The following is a 23,002-nucleotide window of genomic DNA, read 5'->3' on the forward strand; positions in this document are numbered from 1 at the left end:
ATCAGCTAAACCCTGAGCATATGGGCAAGATTCACCAGCCAGATACCCAGGAAAGAATTTTCTGTAGTAATTCAGATCCCACCCCATCTAACATCCCATCACAGGCCATTAGGCCTATTTACCATGAATATTTAAAGATCAGTTCTTGTTCTCCCACCCTGCCCTGAACTCCCTAGCTGTCAAAGCAACCATGGAAAGGACTAAAAACACCCTAGGGCCAGCCCTTTGGCTCAGGAGGCCAAGTGTTTAGACCTTATTAGGAGAAAGGTGTTTACTTCCACCAGCTTCCAATTTAGAATTTCCAACTACCAGGCCCTCCTGGCAAATTTTTTTTTTTATATTATTATTCTAAATTCCTGGTCTCTAGACAGGTTACTCCGGAAGAATAGGGCTTGACCTCACACCCTTTTTGATAAGAGCATATTAGTGGCAAGAACCTGATTACAAGATGCAGTTGATGCTGCTGATACTTCTTCATGATCACTGCTGACTGCTAGGGTGATGCATCAGGAATCTTGGCTATACTCTTTAGGGTTCCCCTGGTAGGTACAAAACACCATGAATCATTGCCCTTTAATTAAATCAGTCTTTTCCACCTGAAGACAGACAAGTCTTTGCATTCATTAAAAGATTCCATGGCAATCCTCTGCTTCCTGGGTGTATATATACACCAGTTCTGAAGAAAGTAGCATAAGCAACCTTGCAAGCCAAGGCCTTTGCCACAGCCCTTCTATCACAAGTGCATTGACGAGCCATGTTGCAAATGGCAGTGGATGCAGAAATCCAGATATATTGCCCAATACACCTCTTCTGCAGCTACCCAGCCTCCCCAACCAAAAAATACTTTTGACAGGACACTAAGGAGCTGTAAACCAATGTTCTTGACATCTCCACCCAACTCAGAGATCCACTTTGGTGGATGCCTAGTACAGTTTCACCACAACTGAGGGCAATAACAATGGACAACAGGTCATTCCTTTAGTTCAGTAGAGGTTCACCTGATGGCAATCAGCACTTGTCACCCTACAAGGGATGACTTCTCTATCTTTACTCACCAAGTCACCTCCCAATCAAGTTTTTAAAAGTCTTAATTAGAACTTCCCCACTGGTAATAAGACCAACTGCTCAATGGGACCTTAATGTAGTACTTTCAGCACATACCAAGCTACCTTTCAAACCCCCTGTTTATCTTTCTGATGCATCACCTGACTATGAAGGTTGCTTTCCTCTTTGCCATCACCTTGGCCAGATGGGTAGGTGAACTGGAGTCCCTAATGGCAGATACTGTTTACACTGTATTTCATAAAGACAAGGTCTCGCTATGACTAATTCCAAAATTCACCCTTAAAGTAGTTTTGGGGATTCACATAAACCAGGCTATCCACTTACCTCTCTTCTTTCCAAAACCCCACACCTTCAGCATAGAGAAAAAACTTCATTCCTTCAAAGTGAGATGAGCTTTGGCATTTTACCTACAGAGAAGAAAACAGATCAGAAAGTCATCTAGGCTGTTTCTTGCCATAGCAGGTCTAGCCCGAGGACAAGCTGTTTTCTCCCAGTGTATCTCTGGCTGTATCCTACCTTTTTAATCAGTGTGCACACCTTCGTCCCCCACTGAGCTACAGGCTCACTCTACAAGAGCATAGGCAGCCTTGTTAGCATCACTTCTAGAAATACCTCTGCTTGATATTTGCGAGGCAGCCATGTGGAGTTCCAGCCACGCATTCTTGGGCAATACACCTTGGTCCAAGCCTCCTCCACTGATGTGTCCTTTGAGACAGTGGTTCTACAAGCACCCATATCACTTGGATCCTCACACCCTCCTTCTATTTATGTACTTACTGGTTGTCAGTCACCCACAGTGGAATACACATGTGGAACAGCACTCGATGAAAAAAGGGCAGTTACCTTTATAACAGCAATTTTTTTGAGATGTGTTGTCCTTATCTCTATCTCACTACCTGCCCTCCTTGCCTGCTGCTTTGGCTTCTCACTGAATCAGGGTAGGAGGAGGAACTGGAGAGGCCTAGGTCCGACTGCCCTTATACTCTCAGCCTAGAGCACAAGGAGAGCAAGGGTACGGGGCAGACCAACAGACATTAGTGACTAGAATTCTTTGGTCTCAGGTGCATCGATCACACATATATGGTGTGGAATACAGATAAAGACTGTGCATCTTGAAGAATTTCAGTTATGAAATATAAGTATTTTTCCTATGCCTTAATAAGGATCATGCCACTGAGCCTGGTTGCTTTCCCTAGATCTTGGGTGTCCTGGGAAGGATGTCCAGGAATCCTTGGATCTGAATTCGTCAGATTAGTCCTTTGCATAGGCACTAGGAGTCTGGTTGTGTGTCCTCAGAGACTTAGTTAAGAAGGGATATTGCAGATTTACATCTCCAAAGCTTAGGAGCTGTAGTAATTTGGATTAATAGTGATACTTTATATCACTGATGAATATATTCTTAAGGTCTGATTTTCAGGGATACTGAACCTAACATCACCCCCACTGATGTCCAGGGGAGCTGCAGCACTCATCACCTCTAAAAATACTGCCATTGGTATTTAACCCTGCAAAAGTTATAGTTGAATAGTAAGATGGCAAACTGATCTATTTCAAAGGGGGGTTATACTCTCGAACATAGATGTAAGGTTACTTTTTAAAATTGTTGTTTTTAAAAAAAAATACACTGGATTTGAGGCATGTGAAACATTGAAATTTCTACAAATAACTAATATTTCAAGATGTGAAATTAAGATTTGCGTTTTTATTGTAGTTTTGATTGGTGGTTGAGAGGCCAGATTCTGACCTCAGTTACACCTAGGCCAGTGTAAACCCAGAGTAACTCCATTTATCTTAGTGGAGGTTAGAACTCAAGTACACTCAACACTCACAAAATGTACAAGTATATATTTCATGTCTTATTTATATCACATTCAATGTTTTTGCCCTTCATAGAGTTGTAGAGATGTGCCACCAGTGGAAAAGACTATTAAGCTGCTCCCCAGTAGCCATGTTGCAAGACTGCAGGTTTTTAGTGTAGAAGGACAAAAGGCTATTCAAATCAAACACCAGGATGAAATTAACTGGATTGCAGGGGATGTCATGCACAACCTTATCTTTCAAATGTATGATGAAGGAGAAAGAGAGATCATCATAACTTCAGCTCTAGCAGAAAAAATTAAGGTGAGTATTTTAGAAGAAACTTTATCATAAATTCAAAGGAAATGGGACACAATTGGCAGAATATACAATACGTAAAGATGAAAATGTACTGGCTTCTTTACAAGGGGTTTGTTCGTTCTCTCTCTCTCTCTCTCTCTCTTTTTCAAATCAGGTACATGAGCAACATTCCAACTGATAGTCTCAGGATATGTCTACACTGTAATAAAACTCCCATGGCTGGTTCATGTCAGCAGACTTGGACTGCTGGACTGTAAAAGTTGAAGAGTAGACATTTGGGCTTGGCTGGAGCCTGGCTCTGGAACTCTCCCTCCTCACAGACTCCCACAGCCTGGGCTCCTGCTTGAGCCTGAATGTCTACACTGCAATTTTATAGCCCCACAGCCCAAGCCCCAGTTATCTGACAGGCCAGCCCTGGATATTTTATTATAGAATAAACATGCCTTCACAGGCCCTTTGAAGATCTACAGCACCATACAAACATGGAAATGTTACTTTTCTCACTTAATAAGATTGCATGTCTCTATAAAATCCAATAAAATGTTAAAACTATGTCCATAGGGGGTAAAGACACTTAATGACCATTTTATTGAATTGAGCAAGACTTGTGTAATAACAGGTTTCAGAGTAGCAGCCGCCGTGTTAGTCTGTATTCGCAAAAAAGAAAAGGAGTACTTGTGGCGCCTTAGAGACTAGCAAATTTATTTGAGCATAAGCTTTCGTGAGCTACAGCTCACTTCATCGGATGCAGTCCGATGAAGTGAGCTGTAGCTCACGAAAGCTTATGGTCAAATAAATTTGTTAGTCTCTAAGGTGCTACTTGTGTAATATGCATCATATTCTGTTACCATTAATGCCAGAAACTATCTCAACAGTAAAGGTCTTAGACTAAGATTACTTTAATTATATAACGCATTTTATTAATTGATAAAAGTAACATTACTATGCCTGTATGGCATTCCTGTTCCTCAAGGCTGCTGAGACCCGGTAAGAATCTTGCCTGAGTAAAAATTTCAGAACAGGCCCTTTGGCTTATTCAGAACATCTTTTGCAGTAATATATATTATGAAAAGTAGGTTAGCATTTTCAAGCCTTTTTTAAAATAAAATAAAATAAAATAAAAGTCCGTCCTCCTCCAATGCAAAACTTCCTCAACTCTTCATAGCTACTCTCCAGTATAAAATGTTAATCCTGCCTCAGACCTATACTCTCAACTTTGGGGGCTTTCCCAACATTCGGTAGCTTGATCAGATTTGTGTCAAACCTGTAACTTCTTGAAGGACTTGTGTAGGGCTTGATACCCAGGCAGAGCTCCATTGAATTGATTCAGATTTTGTCTTGATAAGGTTCTATAGCATTGGGACTCTGTTAACATGACATTTTAGGCAGTCAGAAAGGTTAAATGTAAGTTCTCTTCAAAGTAAACTTCTGTATTTGTTCAGGTAATAGAGGTTAGAGTTGGAAAAACTCAAGGCCCCCCTGAATAAGATTACTACTACTGTGTACATTTTTACATACACAGTCCAGTCCTGAAAACCATAATGTGTATGTACAAATGAAGGGATGAATTTGTATAGCCAGTGATTAGTTAATAAATGTTTTGGTTTTAGGTTAACTGGACACCCAGGATTAACAGAGAGCAAATGATTCAGGGACTACTGCCTGATGTTAAAGTACCAACATCTGTAAAAGATGTGCGTTATTGCCTAATTACATTTCATGATGACCATGTATCTTTGGAGAGTGCATTTACAGTCAGGTCTGTTCTTTTAAAACACATTTTTATTGATGATGCTTTTTGTAAAGTTGTAAGTCCTTTAAAAAACAATAATTAAGTGTGTTTTCTATAAAAGGGAAAAAAAATAAAAATATTTGGTGAAAGAGATCATACTTTGTAAAGAATTAAATAGGTTATTTTGCAGAGAAGAACATGGTGTGTGAAGAAAAACATCAGTGTATGGCCGTACATAGCTTGACAATCACTTGTGAATATAAATCCATTTATAGGGAGGATGTTGGTGAAAAATTTTGGTAGGCTTTAGTTGCCTGTGTTGCAAGATTGTTGAAAAGCATTGGCCTCTCTCTATTGGTTACAGCAACAACAAAAGGGAAATATTTGCATCAGTGCAGAGCAAATTGTTACAGGTATCATACAATTGGAAACAGTGATTGTTAAATATGTACCTGACTTTCAGCATCTACAGAGCTTCAGAATAGTGTACAAATATTAACTAAAAGTCAAAATATCTTTTCAAGGTAGGTTTGCAGCAATCAGACATTCTCAAGATCCACAAAATACAAAATGGTAGCCAACCCTGAAGCAACCAGACTGTATGAAGTTGAAGCAAGAATCTCATCTTAAGTGCTTGTAAAACACTCAACACACCTTTGTAGTGCAAAATAAATTACTTGAATAGACAGAAGATATTTTGATTAGGTAGTAGCCTCCATTCTTCTTCATGAGAAAGATTCTTGAAAAACAAACCAAATTGTTGTTGCTGAAACAAAACAGAATACTAGAGACCATCACCGTTATTTTTTATTCCTTATTGGAGAAGGTGATTCTTCTGTCTTCCCCTTGATAGGAATCTTCTTAACAAATTGTGTTTAGGAAGCTGATTCAAGCACAGTTATTTGTAAAATAAACTTATATTTGCATCTGAAAAGTTTTTTTTTTTTTTTTTTTTTTTTTTGGTCAGACATGGTTGTCTCTTTACAAAGAAGGCACTAAATGATAGTGCCAAATGCGCTGACTGGTTGGAGCCCAAAGATTTGTTTGGTGCCAATACAGCATTAATATCACACATTTATTCCCAGTCTCCCTCTAGATGAACCGTAGGACTAGCTTGGGAACAAGGCTTAATAGCCCTGAGAAGAATGTATGCAATGTTCTTGTATTTATGTTGATCCCAAGATATTAGAGAGACGAGATGGATGAGGTAATATCTTCTATTGGACCAACTTCTGTTGACGAGAGAGACAAGCATTCGAACTGCCCAGAGCTCTTCCTCAGCTCTGGGAAAGATACTAAGGCTATGTCTACACTGGCAATTGAGCGACAAAACTTTTGTCTTTCAGAGGTGTTTAAAAAAACCAAAACCCTGAAAGATTAAAGTTTTGTCGCAACAAGTGTCAGTGTGAACAGCGCATTGTCAGCAGTAGCACTCTCCTGCCAACAACGCAAACACTGCTCATTGGGGGTAGAAGTCTTTTGTCGGCAGGAGAGCCGACAAACAGTGGCTACACTGCACGACTTTTAGTGGCATGGCTGTGGCGACACGGCGATATCGCTAAAAACTGTGTAGCGTAGACATAGCCTCAGAGTGTCTTCACCTTGAATGATCTCTTAGAATATGCTAACTACTCATACTAAACTATCTTTTCAACCTTGTATTTAGCTGTGACACTGAGTACCTTTTCCAGACCTGAGAAAAAGTTCTGTGTTGCTTGAAAGTATGTCTCTTTCACCAACAGAAGTCGGTCCAATAAAATATATTACCTCACCTAGCTTGTCTCTCTGAGAAGAATGGTCAATCCTAAACAGAGCAGACGTTGCTTAAATTGGTCATTGACATTTTATGGCCTCATTTAGAACATAACTTGAATGCTGATTTTTTTCAGCTGTTCACGGTCAGACATAATACCTGTGGAAGACAAAGTAACTCAAGTCAGTAAATAAACCAACATAATTTTTTTATAAGAAAAAATATAATTTTAAAGATTGTCACACTAACTATTCATGCTACAATTATACATACTATAGATTAGGAAGAAATAGATTCCTCAATCGAACAAGATTGGTTCAGACAAAATGCGCTGAAGGAAAATCTGGTCTACATGCCTTTCTTTATAGATGAGATCTTGATATCTTTGTATATCAAGGCATATTAATCATGATCCAGATTCTAATGGATTTTACAACTAGACAAATGTTTTAAAATTAATTCAGACATCTGTACAATTTATTTTGTCCTAATCTGCTGACATCATTGTATTTTGTCATACATACGGTGCTCACGCTGGTTGTGGTTGAAGTGAAAATACAAAAGGTTATCAACTAATAAATCAAATGTAAGCACTTGAGTCCTGTAATATATTCAAGGATATAAATTTTGAAACTCCGGTTGCAAATGAATTATTTTTGTTAAATATGTTTGAAGTAATTGATTTAATGAAGAACTACAAGCCAATTTTGTATGCCAATTTAGACCACTTCCTGATGAGCCTAAACACATTAAATGCAAATTAAAAGGACCAAATACATTACAGATGGGTGAAGAGCTACAAAGTGAAATCGGTGAGTACCTGCATGTCCTATGCTTCATTGTAGGGTATAAAAATTTCCTAATCTCTCATAATGTGTTATGTTGTTATCTGTACAAAAAGCATGTTGCAGAATCTCCATAGTATGCTGTCCAATATAAAATAGGCAGCTAGACTTTAAAATTAAAATCCTAGTATGGAAGAGTTTATCACATCTCAAAATGAAAAGATTGTGTTACAAATATCTTCTAGAAGACGAAACCCACCTATAAATCTGAATTCCTAGTCTACTTGATATTCCCTCTGGAGCTCAGATCATCAGGAAGATTTTATTTAAGTCATGCTATCTAAAACCCCTTAATTTGAATACTATTTCAGACCTTATTCAGAAATTTGGTCATCTCTATATAAATTTATTTTTGGCTGAGGCTGCTAATTTGAATGGAAATAGGCATGCTGGGGAGACCATCAGCCTTTTCAGTATTCCTCAGTTCTGATGTTTTTCACAGCTTTTACCTCATATTTCAATGTCTTTATTATGCATACATTGATGACTTAAGTTCCCATTGGCTATGATGCTACAAATGTTTGGCTGTGAGGTATTTTATTGGTAGAACTGTCAGTGAAATAATATGTTGTGATTTTTTTCAGCTGATTAGGAGGGTTTTTTTCTATAGAATACAAGCAGTTTAGCTATGCTGAATGTGTAAATGACCTCAACATGGTCTGAAAAATATCAGATATCTAGTTGACTAGCCTCTAGAAATTAAAAATATTAGGAACATTTTGTGGGGGTATAAAAGTGTATCTTGAAATAAAACTCCTATTTCATTTGAGGTAAGAAAAAATGAGAATAAGACAGCTGATGTCAGTGCTTTAATGTGCTCTCACATGAGTTTCAATATTAAGAAGACTTCCCTTTTAATTCTATGTCAAGTTCAGAGATGAGCTACTACTAAAGGGTAAAAGTGTGTGAATGGGAAAGGAGGAGTCTCGTCAGGTATGGCTAGACTAAATGAATGCATTTTTCACTATTTCCTATTTATATAGATTTTATGCATGTTCATACTTTGTCTATTAAAGAGGACTTTGTGCAGTTACAGATTTTTTTTGGAAAAATACGCATTCTTCTTTTTAATAGATGTGATGGTTACAGACCAGTATGGGAATCAGATTCAGACAATCTCAGGCTCTTGCATAAATTCCTTAGGAATTTCTGGAAATGGGCTGGATAAATCAAATTTGAAAACTACTTGGCAGGTAGGTACTCAGAAATACTTTCTAAGATGTCATACAATGTGGTGTTGCCAGTATGTAGCAATTGATTTTATAATAAAACTATTTGTCTCCCAGCAAAATTTAATCAAAATTGGAAAAAATCTAAATTATCTCTTTTTGGTAGGTTAAAAGAGGAGGGTGATGTTTGAGATCTATTAAACTGTATCCCGTGTGCCTGTTACACCTGTGGGATACAGCAACTTAAGTTCCTTTTTTACTACTGATGATAAATCTCCATGCCATTGCTGCAGCTTGTACAACAAATCTCATTTTTCAGGTTATGCTTCAACCTTTTCATCATTTGACCTGTTCTTGCTTCTAGGTGTCAGTTTATTTTTTTTAAAGTAATTTTCTCATTTCAGTCTTTTGTGTTGTGCTTTGTGGATGTAGGGATGTTGTGTGGGGGGGAAAAAGAATGAGAAGACATAACTGCTAGATATAGACCATTAGGTGCATTACTGAGTCACTAGTAGAGATGATCCAAGTATTTTTCAATGCTTGTCCCACCTTTAAGTTTCTGGAATTGCAAGGTCTCAGCTTGTCTCTGTGTGACTGAAGAACGTGTTACCCCAAGTTCTTCTAAAAATCCATCTTCCTGAAAATACCCAGGACACAGTGTACTTGGCAGAAGGATTTGCTAGCGCAAGCAAGTTTCCTCAAAAAAGTATAAATTGATATGTAGAAAGCAAAGAGTGATTTTTTGTTATGTTTGGGGTACAGAAACAGATGACTGCTTTAGCTTTTCAAAATGTGGACTCTAGTTGCTGATAAAATAATTATAGGCTGTTGTGTGATTATACATATATGTAATTATATAAAAATGTACAGAGACGCTTATAAGAGTTTCTCTAAGCCAATTTCTCAGAAAACTAACATCTGAAACAAAAGTTCCATTTTGTTTCTTAGCAATAAACTGATGATTGTTTTATCATTTCATTTTGCCTGAAGTTGATGTAAGATATCGGTCACTGCCTGGTTAATAGTCTTTCTTTCTCTCTCCAAGCTAAACAGTTGTCTAAAACAGTTTTAGCATATGTACAATAAATGCAGTTTCTTCCATGTTCAGTTGTTGATCGGTGGACTAACTAAATTTTGTGACTTTTTCAACTTTTAATATCATTTTTCGCATTCCTTGTTTTCCTATTTTCCAATTTATTTGAATTGTATTTTTTCTTAATATCTAGCATAAAGATACAAAATCCTGCTGCACTGAATTTGTCAAATAGACCTTAATTTAATTTTCAATGGCAAACAACAACAAAAATAAGGGGAAGGAGATTTTTTACGCTGTTCCATTCAGTTATGTTACAGAATTCCCTTTTTTTTTTTGGTGTGGCTCCACTTGTAGGTCCTAAATAATTGTTGGATTTAACATTTATTATTGCATGCAATAGCTCTGCTGTAGTTATGTTTGAATAAATTGAGATCCTCAACCTGCTTTTCATTTTTATGGGTTGGGGCAATAAAGGCAAGTGGCTGATCTTGCTTTCTGTCTTGGGCAGTTTAGTTTAATGTATGTTAGTATTTGATTTTAACACAGCCTTTCAGTATTCTGCTCCTTCATTTGAGTGAGTTATTTATTTTTATGGGGAATAAGCTATCATTTTTCATGTTGAGTCATCATGCTAAGACAAGCAAATATATATTGTGTCTGGGCTTATACATTTTTGACAGTTTTGCATGGTTGTTTTCCTGTATGACCTGTCCTTAGGTATCATGGCATAAAAATAATTAGATAAAACCTCATTTACTATGAAGATAGGTGTCTTAAGAATATTTGCACATCCCAAAATACCTTGACGTTTTAACAGAGATCAAACATTGCAATATTATCTTTTTGTTTATTGTACAACAAAAAGACTGGCATCCAATGTACATAAATAGTAAGTCACATTTTTAAATCTGAAAAAAAAAATTACATTTCACTTTGCTTTTACTAAAAACATGTTACACTTCTGTTTCTTAATAGGAAAGTACGCAAACCATGACAGTCAAAGGTATTAGGTTTTATCCAGGTTCTCCTGGAAGCAAAGAATTGTGTTTTGCTTGGCGTGAATTTTCTGATTTTCTCAGAGTAAATTTGACTTCAGGACCTCCAGTTAAACTACACCTTATGGATTGGCCTGAATTAGAGGAGGTGAGTCAGCATCTTTGGTTCAGATTCAAAGGGTTTAATACCAGTTTTTTGTATTTCCAGACTTTTTGAAGTATAAGGAGCAAGGATGAAACCTGCTGAGTTTTTCTTTCAATATAGTATATTCAGTATTCGTGAAAGTTTCTAGACCATAACAGCCCTGGAGATCAAAGTTCACTTTCTCTACGAGACAGTATAGTACAGACAGAAGCAATTGAAGCTTCCACCAGTGCCCCTATTTATATGGATATGTGATAGGGTCTGCCAGATCCCCCTGAGGTCCCCTGCTGGAGGCTGCATGGCCCTGCCACACCCCGCCCCAAAAAAGGGCAGTGGAGAGGAGAGGGTCCTCCAAGCTGCCTAGAGTGGCTGTGCGGGACTCAGCCAGTCAGGGCCCAGCAGCCTAGAATAAGAAGAGTTGCAGGGTCAGAGGGAGTTCAGTTCCCTGTAAACTGTAGGAGTTTGAATGATGTGTGGATGGCTGACAGAGCTACAGAACCCCAGACAAGGCAGTGCTTCCAAAAGCGAGGAAGAGCAAGAAGGAGCCCTGAGCTGGTTGCTGGAACTCTATTAGGACAAGTACCTGAGGTAAGAGTGAAGATGACATGGGGAACTGGCCCAGGGAATTAGAGAAACCATGCGACATAGTTACAGGGACACTGCAGACAGTTGCGATCTACAGGCTTCCTGGGCTGGGACCTGGAATAGTGGGTGGGACTGGGTCCATCCCCCATTAGCCACTGGAGGGGAAGTGGCCTGGACAGTGAGGCACCCCAGAGGGGCAACTGAGCTATACTGGCCCAGCTGGAGAGCTGAAGCCAGGAAGCCCCAAGAGGGCGAAGACATTGTCTCCAGGGAGGGAGCCAGGGGGCGCTGCTCTATCCCAGTGGAGGGACAATCTGAGAGAGAGAGAGTGTTGTAGGTGTGCACACTCTGCCGAGGGGGCGCTCACAAGAGGTTAGTGCACCCCATTACAGGATACCTGTGTGTTTTGAACTAGACTGTGACCATCCGGTCATTTTATATGTAACAGTTTACCTGACCAGTCAAAATCAATTGGTTTTTACAAGCAGGATTTATTTTAAAAGTTACCTCTCTCTAAAACCTAAATCTGAATTTTACAATATTTTGCGATCTTAATTACCTTGGCATTTTGAACTGTTTTACTCTCATACTCCTCTTCCTCAATCTTCAAGAGGTGAACTGCTGCACTGCACTCTTGGAGACAGCCCAGCATTATTACTGAGGTCTCTTGGACTAAACTCTATACCTTGCTTCTCAAGCTTGCTAGAAGTTCTGCCTTGGACAGTGAAACAAGTTGGCAATTCAAATCTTCTGTTTCTAGTTTTTATTTCTGATATGCTGGTTTTTAAGGTAGTAGGAAGACAGCCCTTACCCTTATGTGCTTTCAGTCTAAAAGCAAAAGAACAGATGGAAAGTGGGGAAAGTAACACAACATCCAGGTAGAGTGAACAGGGTGATGACTGGCACTGCATACGTTAACACTATCAGATCTTTAGTGGGTTTTTTATTTTCTTTTTTACATATTAAAATTGATTCAAGTGATGACTTTTGGTTGGTGAAAAGTAGGTAAAGTGTAAAAACAGAAGAGGTAGGAAGGGATAAGCTTGCTACACTGAGAATAGAAAAGAGGAAGAAAGTTTAGATGAGAGAACTGAGAAGGAAACTGATGTGAAAAGGGAAAGCAAAAGGATCAGGGATTGTGACTGAAACAGTTAATAGTATTTTTTTAATTAAATAAAAATCTAAGTGTAGTTTAGGATACTATTAGGTTCAGCTCTGTTGAAGGCAATAAGAGAGAAGATTCTTAATTGCCTTTGAACAGACACCTAGAAGCATCTCTCCCTTCCCTCTGTAGTCAAGGTCATGTGGATGGATAGTAAGTCAGTTGGTGGGATGGCATAGTCTCAGATATCAGGAAAGTGTGCAGAGATGACCCATGTCTATTGATAGTGGGGAGCCTAACCCTGAAACAGCTCGAGTCACGCCACCCCACCCTACCTGCAGCAACCCACTCTTCCCAGAAAGCAGCACTACCTCCCTCCCCCACCAACAACACTCCCCTCCGCCCCTGGAAAGCAGTGCCACTTCCCTGCAGCTTCCAGCTATTGCCTCTGCCTCTCCTTACCCAGCACAGGTCACTGGCTCAGCTGACCTGCAGGGAGGGGGCTCAGCTGCACATGTGACCAAGCAATCTGGGGTGCATGTGACCCAACATACCCATTCCCCCATGCGTTGCCTCCACTGGGGCTTTAATTCTCTACCATAGGCAATCTAGCTTAGGAGGCAGCTGATGGAAGGCATGGCCTCATGTTCCTTGTCATGATTTGTTGGGAGGAGGAGGGTAGTTCTTGCTCACACCCCTGTAATGATTGTCTGACACACATTCCATTTACAATAAAGTAAAAAATATATATATTTTTTAATCTTTTTCAGCCCTTTGCAGTAATTAATGGCAGAGAACTGCAGAAGCCTCTGATAGTTCAGCTCTGTGATCAGTGGGAAAATCCATCTCCTGAACCAAATGTCAAAATCAGTCTTGTAAAGGCTAACAACTTAAAGGTAAAGTGAGATCTTAGAAGATGTCCTGGCAGCTTTTATGTATCAAAGCTCATAAATATAATCTACCAAGACATAACTACATCACCTCCCTACATCTCTATCTAGTTTCTCCTTTTAAAAAATAATGTTGAGAGATTTTAAAGTACAGATGTGAATATACCACTTATATACCACTTGTGACTTATGAGGAGAGGCTGAGGGAGCTGGGATTGTTTAGTCTGCAGAAGAGAAGAATGAGGGGGGATTTGATAGCTGCTTTCAACTACCTGAAAGGGGGTTTCAAAGAGGATGGCTCTAGACTGTTCTCAATGGTAGCAGATGACAGAACGAGGAGTAATGGTCTCAAGTTGCAATGGGGGAGGTTTAGATTGGATATTAGGAAAAACTTTTTCACTAAGAGGGTGGTGAAACACTGGAATGCGTTACCTAGGGAGGTGGTAGAATCTCCTTCCTTAGAGGTTTTTAAGGTCAGGCTTGACAAAGCCCTGGCTGGGATGATTTAACTGGGACTTGGTCCTGCTTTGAGCAGGGGGTTGGACTAGATGACCTTCTGGGGTCCCTTCCAACCCTGATATTCTATGATTCTATACCAGCTAAAAAGAGCAGAATAATCTTTTACAGTAGTAACATACAATAAATAATAAAAAATAATTCCCATCACAGATTCCGCAGTTTTTTTCTTTTTAACTAAAGTTAAATACAGTAATAAAACTAATAATTTATGCTATTCATTTGTAACTTTTTTTTTTTAATTTTTTCTCCCTGGGCCTTTCTCTGTACCTTCTCCATATTCCCTCCATTTCTTCTTATTGCTACTCTTACTTAGTCTTCAGGGTCATACTTAAGTAATCTACCAAATGACAATAAAAAACAGTGTCATTAGTATGGTACATAATCACCTTGTTCAGTATTTCCCAAACTGTATCCCATCAAGACTGTCTGATGGTCTGCAAAAAGCTGGCAGGCTACACAATTCTGGCTTCCGTTCTTGTTTCCCTCTCTCAATGCTGAGATCAAGTCTCTTTGCAATGAATATCAAGTGGAAATGAGCTTAGCTGTGTGTAAGCAATTGCTGTTGTTGCCACTAGGATATTATGAAAATATATATGTAAGATGGTCTTCACAATTGCAAATGGGATGGAGGTGGTTTGTGAGGTGGTCTCTTTATTAAAATGTGGTCTGCATTATGAAAAAGTTGGCTAACCCTGATTTTTGTCTATTTTTAATGTGTGCTAGTTTTTGCTTATATATAAGATGTTGGTTTTCTGCTGCACAGCTTCTCTCCTCATTCATCACAAATGGGTAATTCCTCATCGGTGGAATTTGGAGATAGTTCTGAAGGCTACAGAGTTAAACTACACCCTTTAATTCAGGCCATAAAATTTTTTGCCTTTGTGGGCAGAATAAGTTTACTGGAGATTCTGCATCAGCTTCAGATAAATTTAAAATTTGGAGGTTTATATTGAAATAAATATGAAAATGAATAATGCCCCTACTCTGCTTGTGCTACATTGATGACACCTTCATCATCTGGACCCATGGAAAAGAAGCCCTTGAGGAATTCCACAATGATTTCAACAATTTCCATTCCACCATCAGCCTCAGCCTGGACCAGTCCACACAAGAGATCCACTTCCTGGACACTACGGTGCTAATAAGCGATGGTCACATAAACACCACCCTATACCGGAAACCTACTGACCACTATGCCTACCTATATGCCTCTAGCTTTCATCCAGACCACACCACACTATCCATTATCTACAGCCAAGTTTACGATAGAACCGCATTTGCTCCAACCCCTCAGACAGAGACAAACACCTACAAGATCTCTATCGAGTGTTCTTACAACTATACCCACCTGCTGAAGTGAAGAAACAGATTGACAGAGCCAGAAGAGTACCCAGAAGTTACCTACTACAGGACAGGCCCAACAAAGAAAACAACAGAACGCCATCACCTTCAGCCCTCAACTTGAACCTCTCCAATGCATCATCAAGGATCTACAACCTATCCTGAAGGATGACCCATCACTCTCACAGATCTTGGGAGACAGGCCAGTCCTTGCTTACAGACAGCCCCCCAACCTGAAGCAAATACTCACCAGCAACCACACAACAAAAATTCTAACCCAGGAACCTATTCTTGCAACAAAGCCCGTTGCCAACTGTGTCCACATATCTATTCAGGGGACACCATCATAGGGCCTAATCACATCAGCCACACTATCAGAGGCTTGTTCACCTGCACATCTACCAATTTGATATATGCCATCATGTGCCAGCAGTGCCCCTCTGCCAGGTTCATTGGCCAAACCGGACAGTCTCTACGTAAAAGAATGAATGGACACAAATCAGACATCAAGAATTATAACATTCAAAAACCAGTCGGAGAACACTTCAGTCTCTTTGGTCACTCAATTACAGACCTCAGAGTGGCAATTCTTCAACAAAAAAACTTCAGAAACAAACTCCAGCGAGAGACTTCTGAATTGGAATTAATTTGCAAACTGGATACACTTAACTTTAGGCTTGAATAAAGACTAGGAGTGGATGTGGTATTACACAAAGTATTTCCCCATGTTTATTCCTCTCCCTCCACCCCATTCCTCAGACGTTCTTGTCAACTGCTGGAAATGGCCCACCTTGATTATCACTACGAAAGTTCCCCCTTCCCCCCTCCCCGCTCTCCTGCTGGTAATAGCTCACCTTACCTGATCACTCTCATTACAGTGTGTATGGTAACACCCATTGTTTCATGTTCTCTGTGTATATAAATCTCCCCACTGTATTTTCCACTGCATGCATCCAATGAAGTGAGCTTTAGCTCACCAAAGCTTATGCTCTAATAAATTTGTTAGTCTCTAAGTTGCCACAAGTCCTCCTTTTCTTTTTGTGGATACAGACTAACACAGCTGCTACTCTGAAAGCAATCATTACAATATTTCTTCTGTTATTTATTAACACTTAGTTCAGTTTATGCGGTTTCCAAATTTTTAATTTTTCAATGTGCTGTATAATTTTGTATTGAAAAGTTATAAGCATTATAGAAGTTTGGGGCGAGGGGTTGCAATTGTGTAAGACACACATCAGGGAAGGTGTGATGGTTCAGTTTCTCCCAGATACTTTGTGGTATAACTTCAATTTTTATTCATTTTCTTGCTGGATGATTTCATTTCACCTTCTAGCTCCTTTCTTCTCCTCTCACTGAGGAATCACCAGAATATTGAGGCTGCAACCTCTGGTTTCTTTGGTACAACAGTGAGCTCCTTCTTCCCTCTACTATCACAGCAGAGAAGCTTTGCAAGCACTGAGCCAAGTCAAAGAGGTGCTACAGGCAGTTTTTCAGGTGCCTCAAAGGACAGCTATACCCAGCTGCTACAATCCACCACTCCTTGCTTTGTCATGGTCTAGAGCTTTGAGTCAGATTGGCATGCTGGGGCCTCTACTCCCCTGCCCAAAGCTGTGACTCCACCAGGGGAGGCTTGACCAGGAGCATGAGGATTCCCACAAAGAGGAGAACTTTTCACAGCCTGCTCAGGGCTAAGTCTTGCAAACTCCAGAGGCTTGGAGTATCAAAAAGACAAAAGCCAAGTGTCCCTTTCATAAGAAAATGATTCATATTGTTAATTAACAAGTCCTGTAAAAATTATGATTTAAACTTTTTCTCCTTTGCTTTCCCAACCTGAAAGACGTGTTTGCTTCTCTCCTGTACAGACTTCTGTGTGAGTGAGCCCTTGTGTCCTGCAGCATGTCTGGGCATGCAAAGAATCCAGTTATTTCTATGAAGCCCTGTCTCAGCAGCAGTGCAATGGGAATTGTGCTTGTCTGGGTTTCAGCCCATGGACCTTCACTATGCCAGGAATGGGGTTACCCATCTCCCTCTCATGGGAGGGGACACCTCCACCCAGACCTGGACCACTTACAGTTCACAGCCTGGACATTGGAAGAGAAATGTGGTTCAACAGAGTTTTCTGTTAGCCTCATTCATACATTATGGAATCCATAAAGAACTCTTGGGCAGGGACTGTCATTTGTACAGTGCCAAGCACAGTGAGCACTGGACTTCAGATGCTACCAGAAAACAAATAATAATCACAAAATTCTTGTGATCTTAGCTATTCTAGAGTTTTTCCAAGCTGATTGGTTGAAGTTCTACACCTAAACATCATGGGAAATAGAGTACCAACATTAATGCCGTTCTTTATGCAGACATATTGGACTCCCCAGCTGAGTCTGAGGTATCAAGACTAAACGAATGGCAGATTAGACAAGCCTGTGGCTAACCTTTCTAGTTGTCATTGCCTCTGAAAGACATTCTTTGTTCTATCTATACAAAATTCACACTGCTGCTATTGGGGAAAATGTCGTCGTAGCTTCAGAAAGCTTTCTACCCAAAGTATGTTCTTCTTTCCAAAATTCTTGGGAAATCGTTTGCATCATTTTGTTCCAATCCTTAGCACTCCTTTACAAGGTCATAGCATAAATGGGCATCCCTAGAAATCTACAGATATATCTTGAACCTACAAAGTACATGTGGCAAATGTATCCTGTTTTGATTCCATCCAAACTGTCGGGCCTCAGGTTTTCAAAGTTGCTAGATATTAATGTTGCACCAGTTGGTATGCTAGGCATTTGGGAACCATTCACAGAGGGAATCAAGACTCCTATAAGATTCACTGTGGTGTGTGAGACATACGTGTCTGAACCTCGTGAGAAAAACTGACAAAATAGGTTTCTGTTCTTCTGAAGAGTCATCTTTGGAAGAAAGGTACTTCTGGATTGGATTCCAAATTCCCTTGATCTACAAAACTTTTGCCTTTATATGGGATAACTTCTATTCTGCCTTATGTTCTGCTGGATTAAAATTCTTTATCCTTTCCCATACTACTTCTGGGAATCAATGCTTGCTACTTCTCAGCAATAACGTTGGCCTACCTCTAAATTCCACAGGTGAGAGGCATTATCCATTTGTTTTGAATGAGAGGAGATGCTGCTAACAGGAATTTCAAATAAGTTCTCAGTCCTTACACTTGGTTAATAGTGAATTGGTGTGGTATGCAGTTGGCAGTTTGTTGAGCACTGGTCCCTTTGTGTATTCTACTGGGCATGCACATTTGTAATAGTAAGTGTATGTAGTATATCTATATTTCATAGCCATATATACCAATTATATCTGTAACATTCTGTATTGTAATCATCCTCAAAAACTCTAAATAAATCTAGAATGGATACAAATGAAGAGAAGTGGGAGGCAGTTTGTAGAGGATGCAAGAGACTTAAAATATAGCCCAATTAACATATTACAGAATAACTAAATTGACATCAGAATCTAACAAAATATATAATCATAGTAAAATATATAAGCCGGTAAATTAAACCAAAATCTGCTTAGACAGACAAAATGACTCTGAGTGTCTTAAAGACTGGTCAAGGATATTCCAGAACCTGTGAAAATCTTAAGAGTCAGAAGAGGTACAGTATAAAAAAAAATGAGCTGAATTGTCAGAATACAAGGAAAAGTATTGAGTTGAAATAAAGTGTGGTAGAAAAAGGGAAAACTATATTTTTGGTGTAATTTAAGACTTGACACTATTTCTGTGTCATTAAAAGAACACGTTTTCTTGACAACCTTCAACTCTCTTGACAGATCATTTCTTCAAGCCAACAACATAAAACAGATGAAAATGGTAGGGCTAATCTGGGAGTAATTAGTATTCATGCACCCAGGTAAGTAATGGAAACGTATAGACAAAAATTAACTTCTGAAAAGACTCTTATTAGATACCTTTAAGTTAGTTAGCTACATGTTTACTAAGGTAGTTGCCAGGAAGTCATCTGGAACAAAGTGCAAACGCTTAACTTATTTACTCCTGGGGGAACTTTGTGCTACTGCGTGTGCGCATAATTAATAAGCCACACATACTTTTAATTTTTTGCACAGAAAAAAGCTTCTGATGAAATGTTGCTGCAGTTCCACCTTTTTCCCACCAAAGGGCGCTGTGGCAATAGAACATAGCAGCTCCCTGCAGAAAATAACTTCTGCAGTTCTGCCTTTTGCACACCACAGGGATCTGTGGCGATAGAACATAGCAGCAGCTCCCAGCCAGCTAGGGACAAGAAAGACCGTGCCTTCTTCGCAGCACCTGCCAGGCCAGGTCAGGAGACCGGGGCTATGGGGAGACAGTGTGGGGTGCTGTGGGTGGGGGTCAGACGGGCTTATAAGGGCTAGTGGGGGAGGACAGACTGGGGCAGGGGCTGAATGGGAGTGGAGACGCAGGGCCACATGAGCAGAGGTGGAGGGGGTGCAGAGCTACATAGGGACAGAGGGTGGCTGAGTGGGGACACAAAGACATGGGAACGGAGAGGGGAGACAGGGACACAAATGGATGGGAGTGGCTGGTTGGGGGCACAGAGACATGTGGGAGGGGGTACAGGGACATAGACGGGGAGTATCTGAGGAGACACAGAGCCACAGTGGGACAGGGGGAATTGGTGTTTAAGTGTGGGTGGAGGGACACATGGAGGTTCAGGAACACATGGGAACAGGGGCAGATGTGCCTGACTGAATGGGAGAGGCTAGGGGTCAGGCAGGGTTTGCATGGGGGAAGCTCCCTAGCAATCCCTCCCCATCCCCCCCCAAAATATCTGTTCCATACTTTTCCCTCCCATACCAACAACCCTCCAAGTTCACACCCAGTCTCCTTCCCAGCCATTTACTTCCCTCTCCTTCAGCTCCTCCATTACCCCTGATTCCCCCAAGCCTTTGCACTGCTTCTGAGGGGTGCGGGAAATATGGTTCTGTATTTTAGTTTAAATTAATTACTATTCAGAATTCTGTATTAATATGCCTAGTAATGAATCTATTTCGCAAACATTTCCTGAATCTTTCTTTGTTGTCTTTATTGTTAGACATACTTGCTGACATGTATTTTGAAATAAATGACCAAAAATAATTGAAACTGGTGTGATTATATTGCTGTTTTGACAAATAAAATGTGCAAAATTTTGCTGAATTTTAAAATATTGTGGCCAGAATTTTTAATTTTCTGGCACAGAATTTCCTCAGGAGTAACTTTTTGTTTGGGTGCATAGGCTAGGCTAATTGTTCAGCTTTGAGAGAGTCATTTTATAAACACTTTTTTTACAGAATGTAATAGCTTACACCATATGTCCAAGAGCTGCTGCTCTTGTTTTGGGGATTTTTTTAGACATGGAAAAAAAATCTATTAAAATGTACATTTTAACCACTATGTAGCACCTAGTGTAGATAGGAGTTTAACGTCTTTAAAAATGTGTTACTGCCTAGGGTTGACCATACCCAACTAACATGTTAAAGTCAATAACACTTGTTTTTAGAGATGTACCAAGTAGTGTTTAAAAATATTCGGTAAAATGTTTTTGCTAACATGTTTTTTAAACAAATACATTTTTCCCAGTCTAGAGAGGCCCTGGAGTAGAAATTTTAAGGAGCATTGGAATGAAAGAGAAATAGTTATAGGTCCTGTTAAGGAGCCTAGAGTTTTCCAAGTATATTTCCACCACAAATTAGCTGTAATTATTTTTTTTCTTGTCTTTAAAGACTCCTGCATTCCATATGAACAGACAGAAACTAAGGGACTGAGGCCATCTTGTTTCCTTTTATAGATGCAGTCTTGGTGAAACAGGGAGCATGGTTTGAGACATTCAACCCAAGATAAACTATAACAATTTTAAATACTTCTAAGCCAGCCAGGTGGCCCAGAGGAGATGTGTGGATCCAATAATTGTAGTACTCAGTAACTAAGCTATTCGTACAAATTTTTCCAAAGGGCCAAAACAGTTCTATATTATGCAAAAATATGTGAGGGTGACATTGTAAACACACATTTTTCTGTTTCGATGCTTAGAGTGTTTTATATCAGTTAATACTTTTGCTTAAAAATATAAAGTATAAAGTAAATATAAAATAAAAATATTTTTAACTTAAGATATTTTGAACAAAAATAACTTTTTAAGTTCGAAGAAAAGTGTTTGAGTCTTTCGGCATAGCTAAAAATGTAGTCTTGTAAATAAAAAAAAAAAAAAAACCTCTCTGATTTCTGTATTATGAAGTTAATGACCTCTTCATGGTCTAATAGTCTCAGTGTATGTTGCTAGGTGTGAGGCCTGTGTTCATCTTCAATCCTTGGCTAGCAAGGACTGGGAATGGTTTAGAACACACTTCTCTCAGGTGACCTCTCCTTCCAGTCCTAATGATCTAAACTGTGCTACAAGTCAGATCTTGGAAAGGGCGTTAAGAATTGGTCAAAACGGTGGAATATTAAAGCAAAAGTAAATGCAAATAACTCTCATTAATGCATAGTTGTGAGAACATCTTAAACTTTAGACATTTCTTGACTCGTGATATTTGCGTTAATAATAGGTTTTTACCTTTACTATAATTTTGATATCAATAATAGAAAGTGGGCGTGGGGAGGAGAATTTTGTAAATTCGAAAAGCCAAATAAGTCACAAGTACCTTTATGAAAATCTATTTAAACATCTTTTTGAAAAACTGCTATTAGCTTATTGCATTATAACAATTTGTTATATGATTATTGTATGTTTCAGGGGAGAGCATACATTACAGCTTAAAGCCTCATACAACAGGAACACATTAGATTGCCCTATAATCAAGTTCAATGTCCTGCCTGACCCTGAGAAACCTGTGTGTTTGAATGTTAAGTATGACAAAAATGCTTCTTTTGCAGCGGGAAGTACCTTCCCTGGTGAGTAGCTCTACTTAAATTAGCCTTTTTTTGTAATTTTGGAAACCAGCCTTCCAAATAAATTATGGCTTTTGATGTCTGTAAAAAGTGATTTGTGAGATTTATTTCAGTGGTGATCAGTATTTTCATACATCTCTTTTACCCGAAATTCCATTATACCTGACTGGCAAAAGCCTATACAATCAGCGTTTTGGGTTCACCTATCGAGAAACAGGAGGCAAATATGTGAAATGATTGACAGAAGTTCCAGTTTTGCCCTTTTTGCCCAATTTTCCACAAGCGGAAGCAGCTCTGTTAGCCGGAGAGCGCTGTTACCGACAAAGCGCTGATCACACCGGGGCTTTTCATCGGTAAAATTTTTGTCCTTCAGGAGGGTGTTTTTTTAACATCCCTGAATGACAAAAGTTTTGCCAACGAAGTGCCAGAGTAGACAAAGGCTTAGTCATCATGCCCCTCTCGGTCTTACTCCACTTTCTTTTCTTCTACCAAAAAAAAACTAAATTAAATAGTCCTTCAACTTGTGGGCCTCTTTGCAATGTATACAGAATTTGGTCTTGTGGGCTGGTTCCATTTGTGCCCACTCTGAGGTGTTTTTCTCAGTCACTGGCTCTCTCTCTTTTCTGAAGATGTTGCTCTATAGGCTGGGAATCCCACCTCTGCTACCATTTCTTCCCCGGGTGATGGAGGAGATTCAGTTTTTGACCTGACTCTGCTCTTCTTGCATCACCATGAATGTCACAAGCTGGTAGAACTCACCCAGATAACAGCAGTGCAGGAGATCTGACTCCTATTTAGCGGAAGTCCAGTGTTTG

The 23,002-nt window shown here is 39.5% G+C and overlaps 1 protein-coding gene across 4 annotated transcripts in view; it reads left to right on the top strand.

The window, feature by feature from the left end:
* SMCHD1 (structural maintenance of chromosomes flexible hinge domain containing 1) overlaps positions 1–23,002 on the top strand; it is a 162,343-nt gene that overhangs the window by 85,776 nt on the left and 53,565 nt on the right. For 3 of the 4 annotated variants that reach the window (XR_006278901.1, XM_038389302.2, XM_043508033.1), the window contains exons 25-32: positions 2,959–3,186; positions 4,794–4,942; positions 7,392–7,480; positions 8,588–8,706; positions 10,694–10,861; positions 13,316–13,441; positions 19,091–19,170; positions 22,033–22,190. Coding sequence is in view for 3 of the 4 variants with exons in the window: in XM_038389302.2 (XP_038245230.1) it covers positions 2,959–3,186; positions 4,794–4,942; positions 7,392–7,480; positions 8,588–8,706; positions 10,694–10,861; positions 13,316–13,441; positions 19,091–19,170; positions 22,033–22,190 (1,117 nt within the window). In the remaining variant the exon portion in view is untranslated. The remainder of the gene's footprint in view (positions 1–2,958; positions 3,187–4,793; positions 4,943–7,391; positions 7,481–8,587; positions 8,707–10,693; positions 10,862–13,315; positions 13,442–19,090; positions 19,171–22,032; positions 22,191–23,002) is intronic. The other variant, XM_043508034.1, reaches the window with a different exon arrangement.

The sequence above is a fragment of the Dermochelys coriacea genome, chromosome 2 (genome assembly GCF_009764565.3).
Source record: "Dermochelys coriacea isolate rDerCor1 chromosome 2, rDerCor1.pri.v4, whole genome shotgun sequence".
In the NCBI taxonomy this organism is placed as follows: domain Eukaryota; kingdom Metazoa; phylum Chordata; order Testudines; family Dermochelyidae; genus Dermochelys; species Dermochelys coriacea.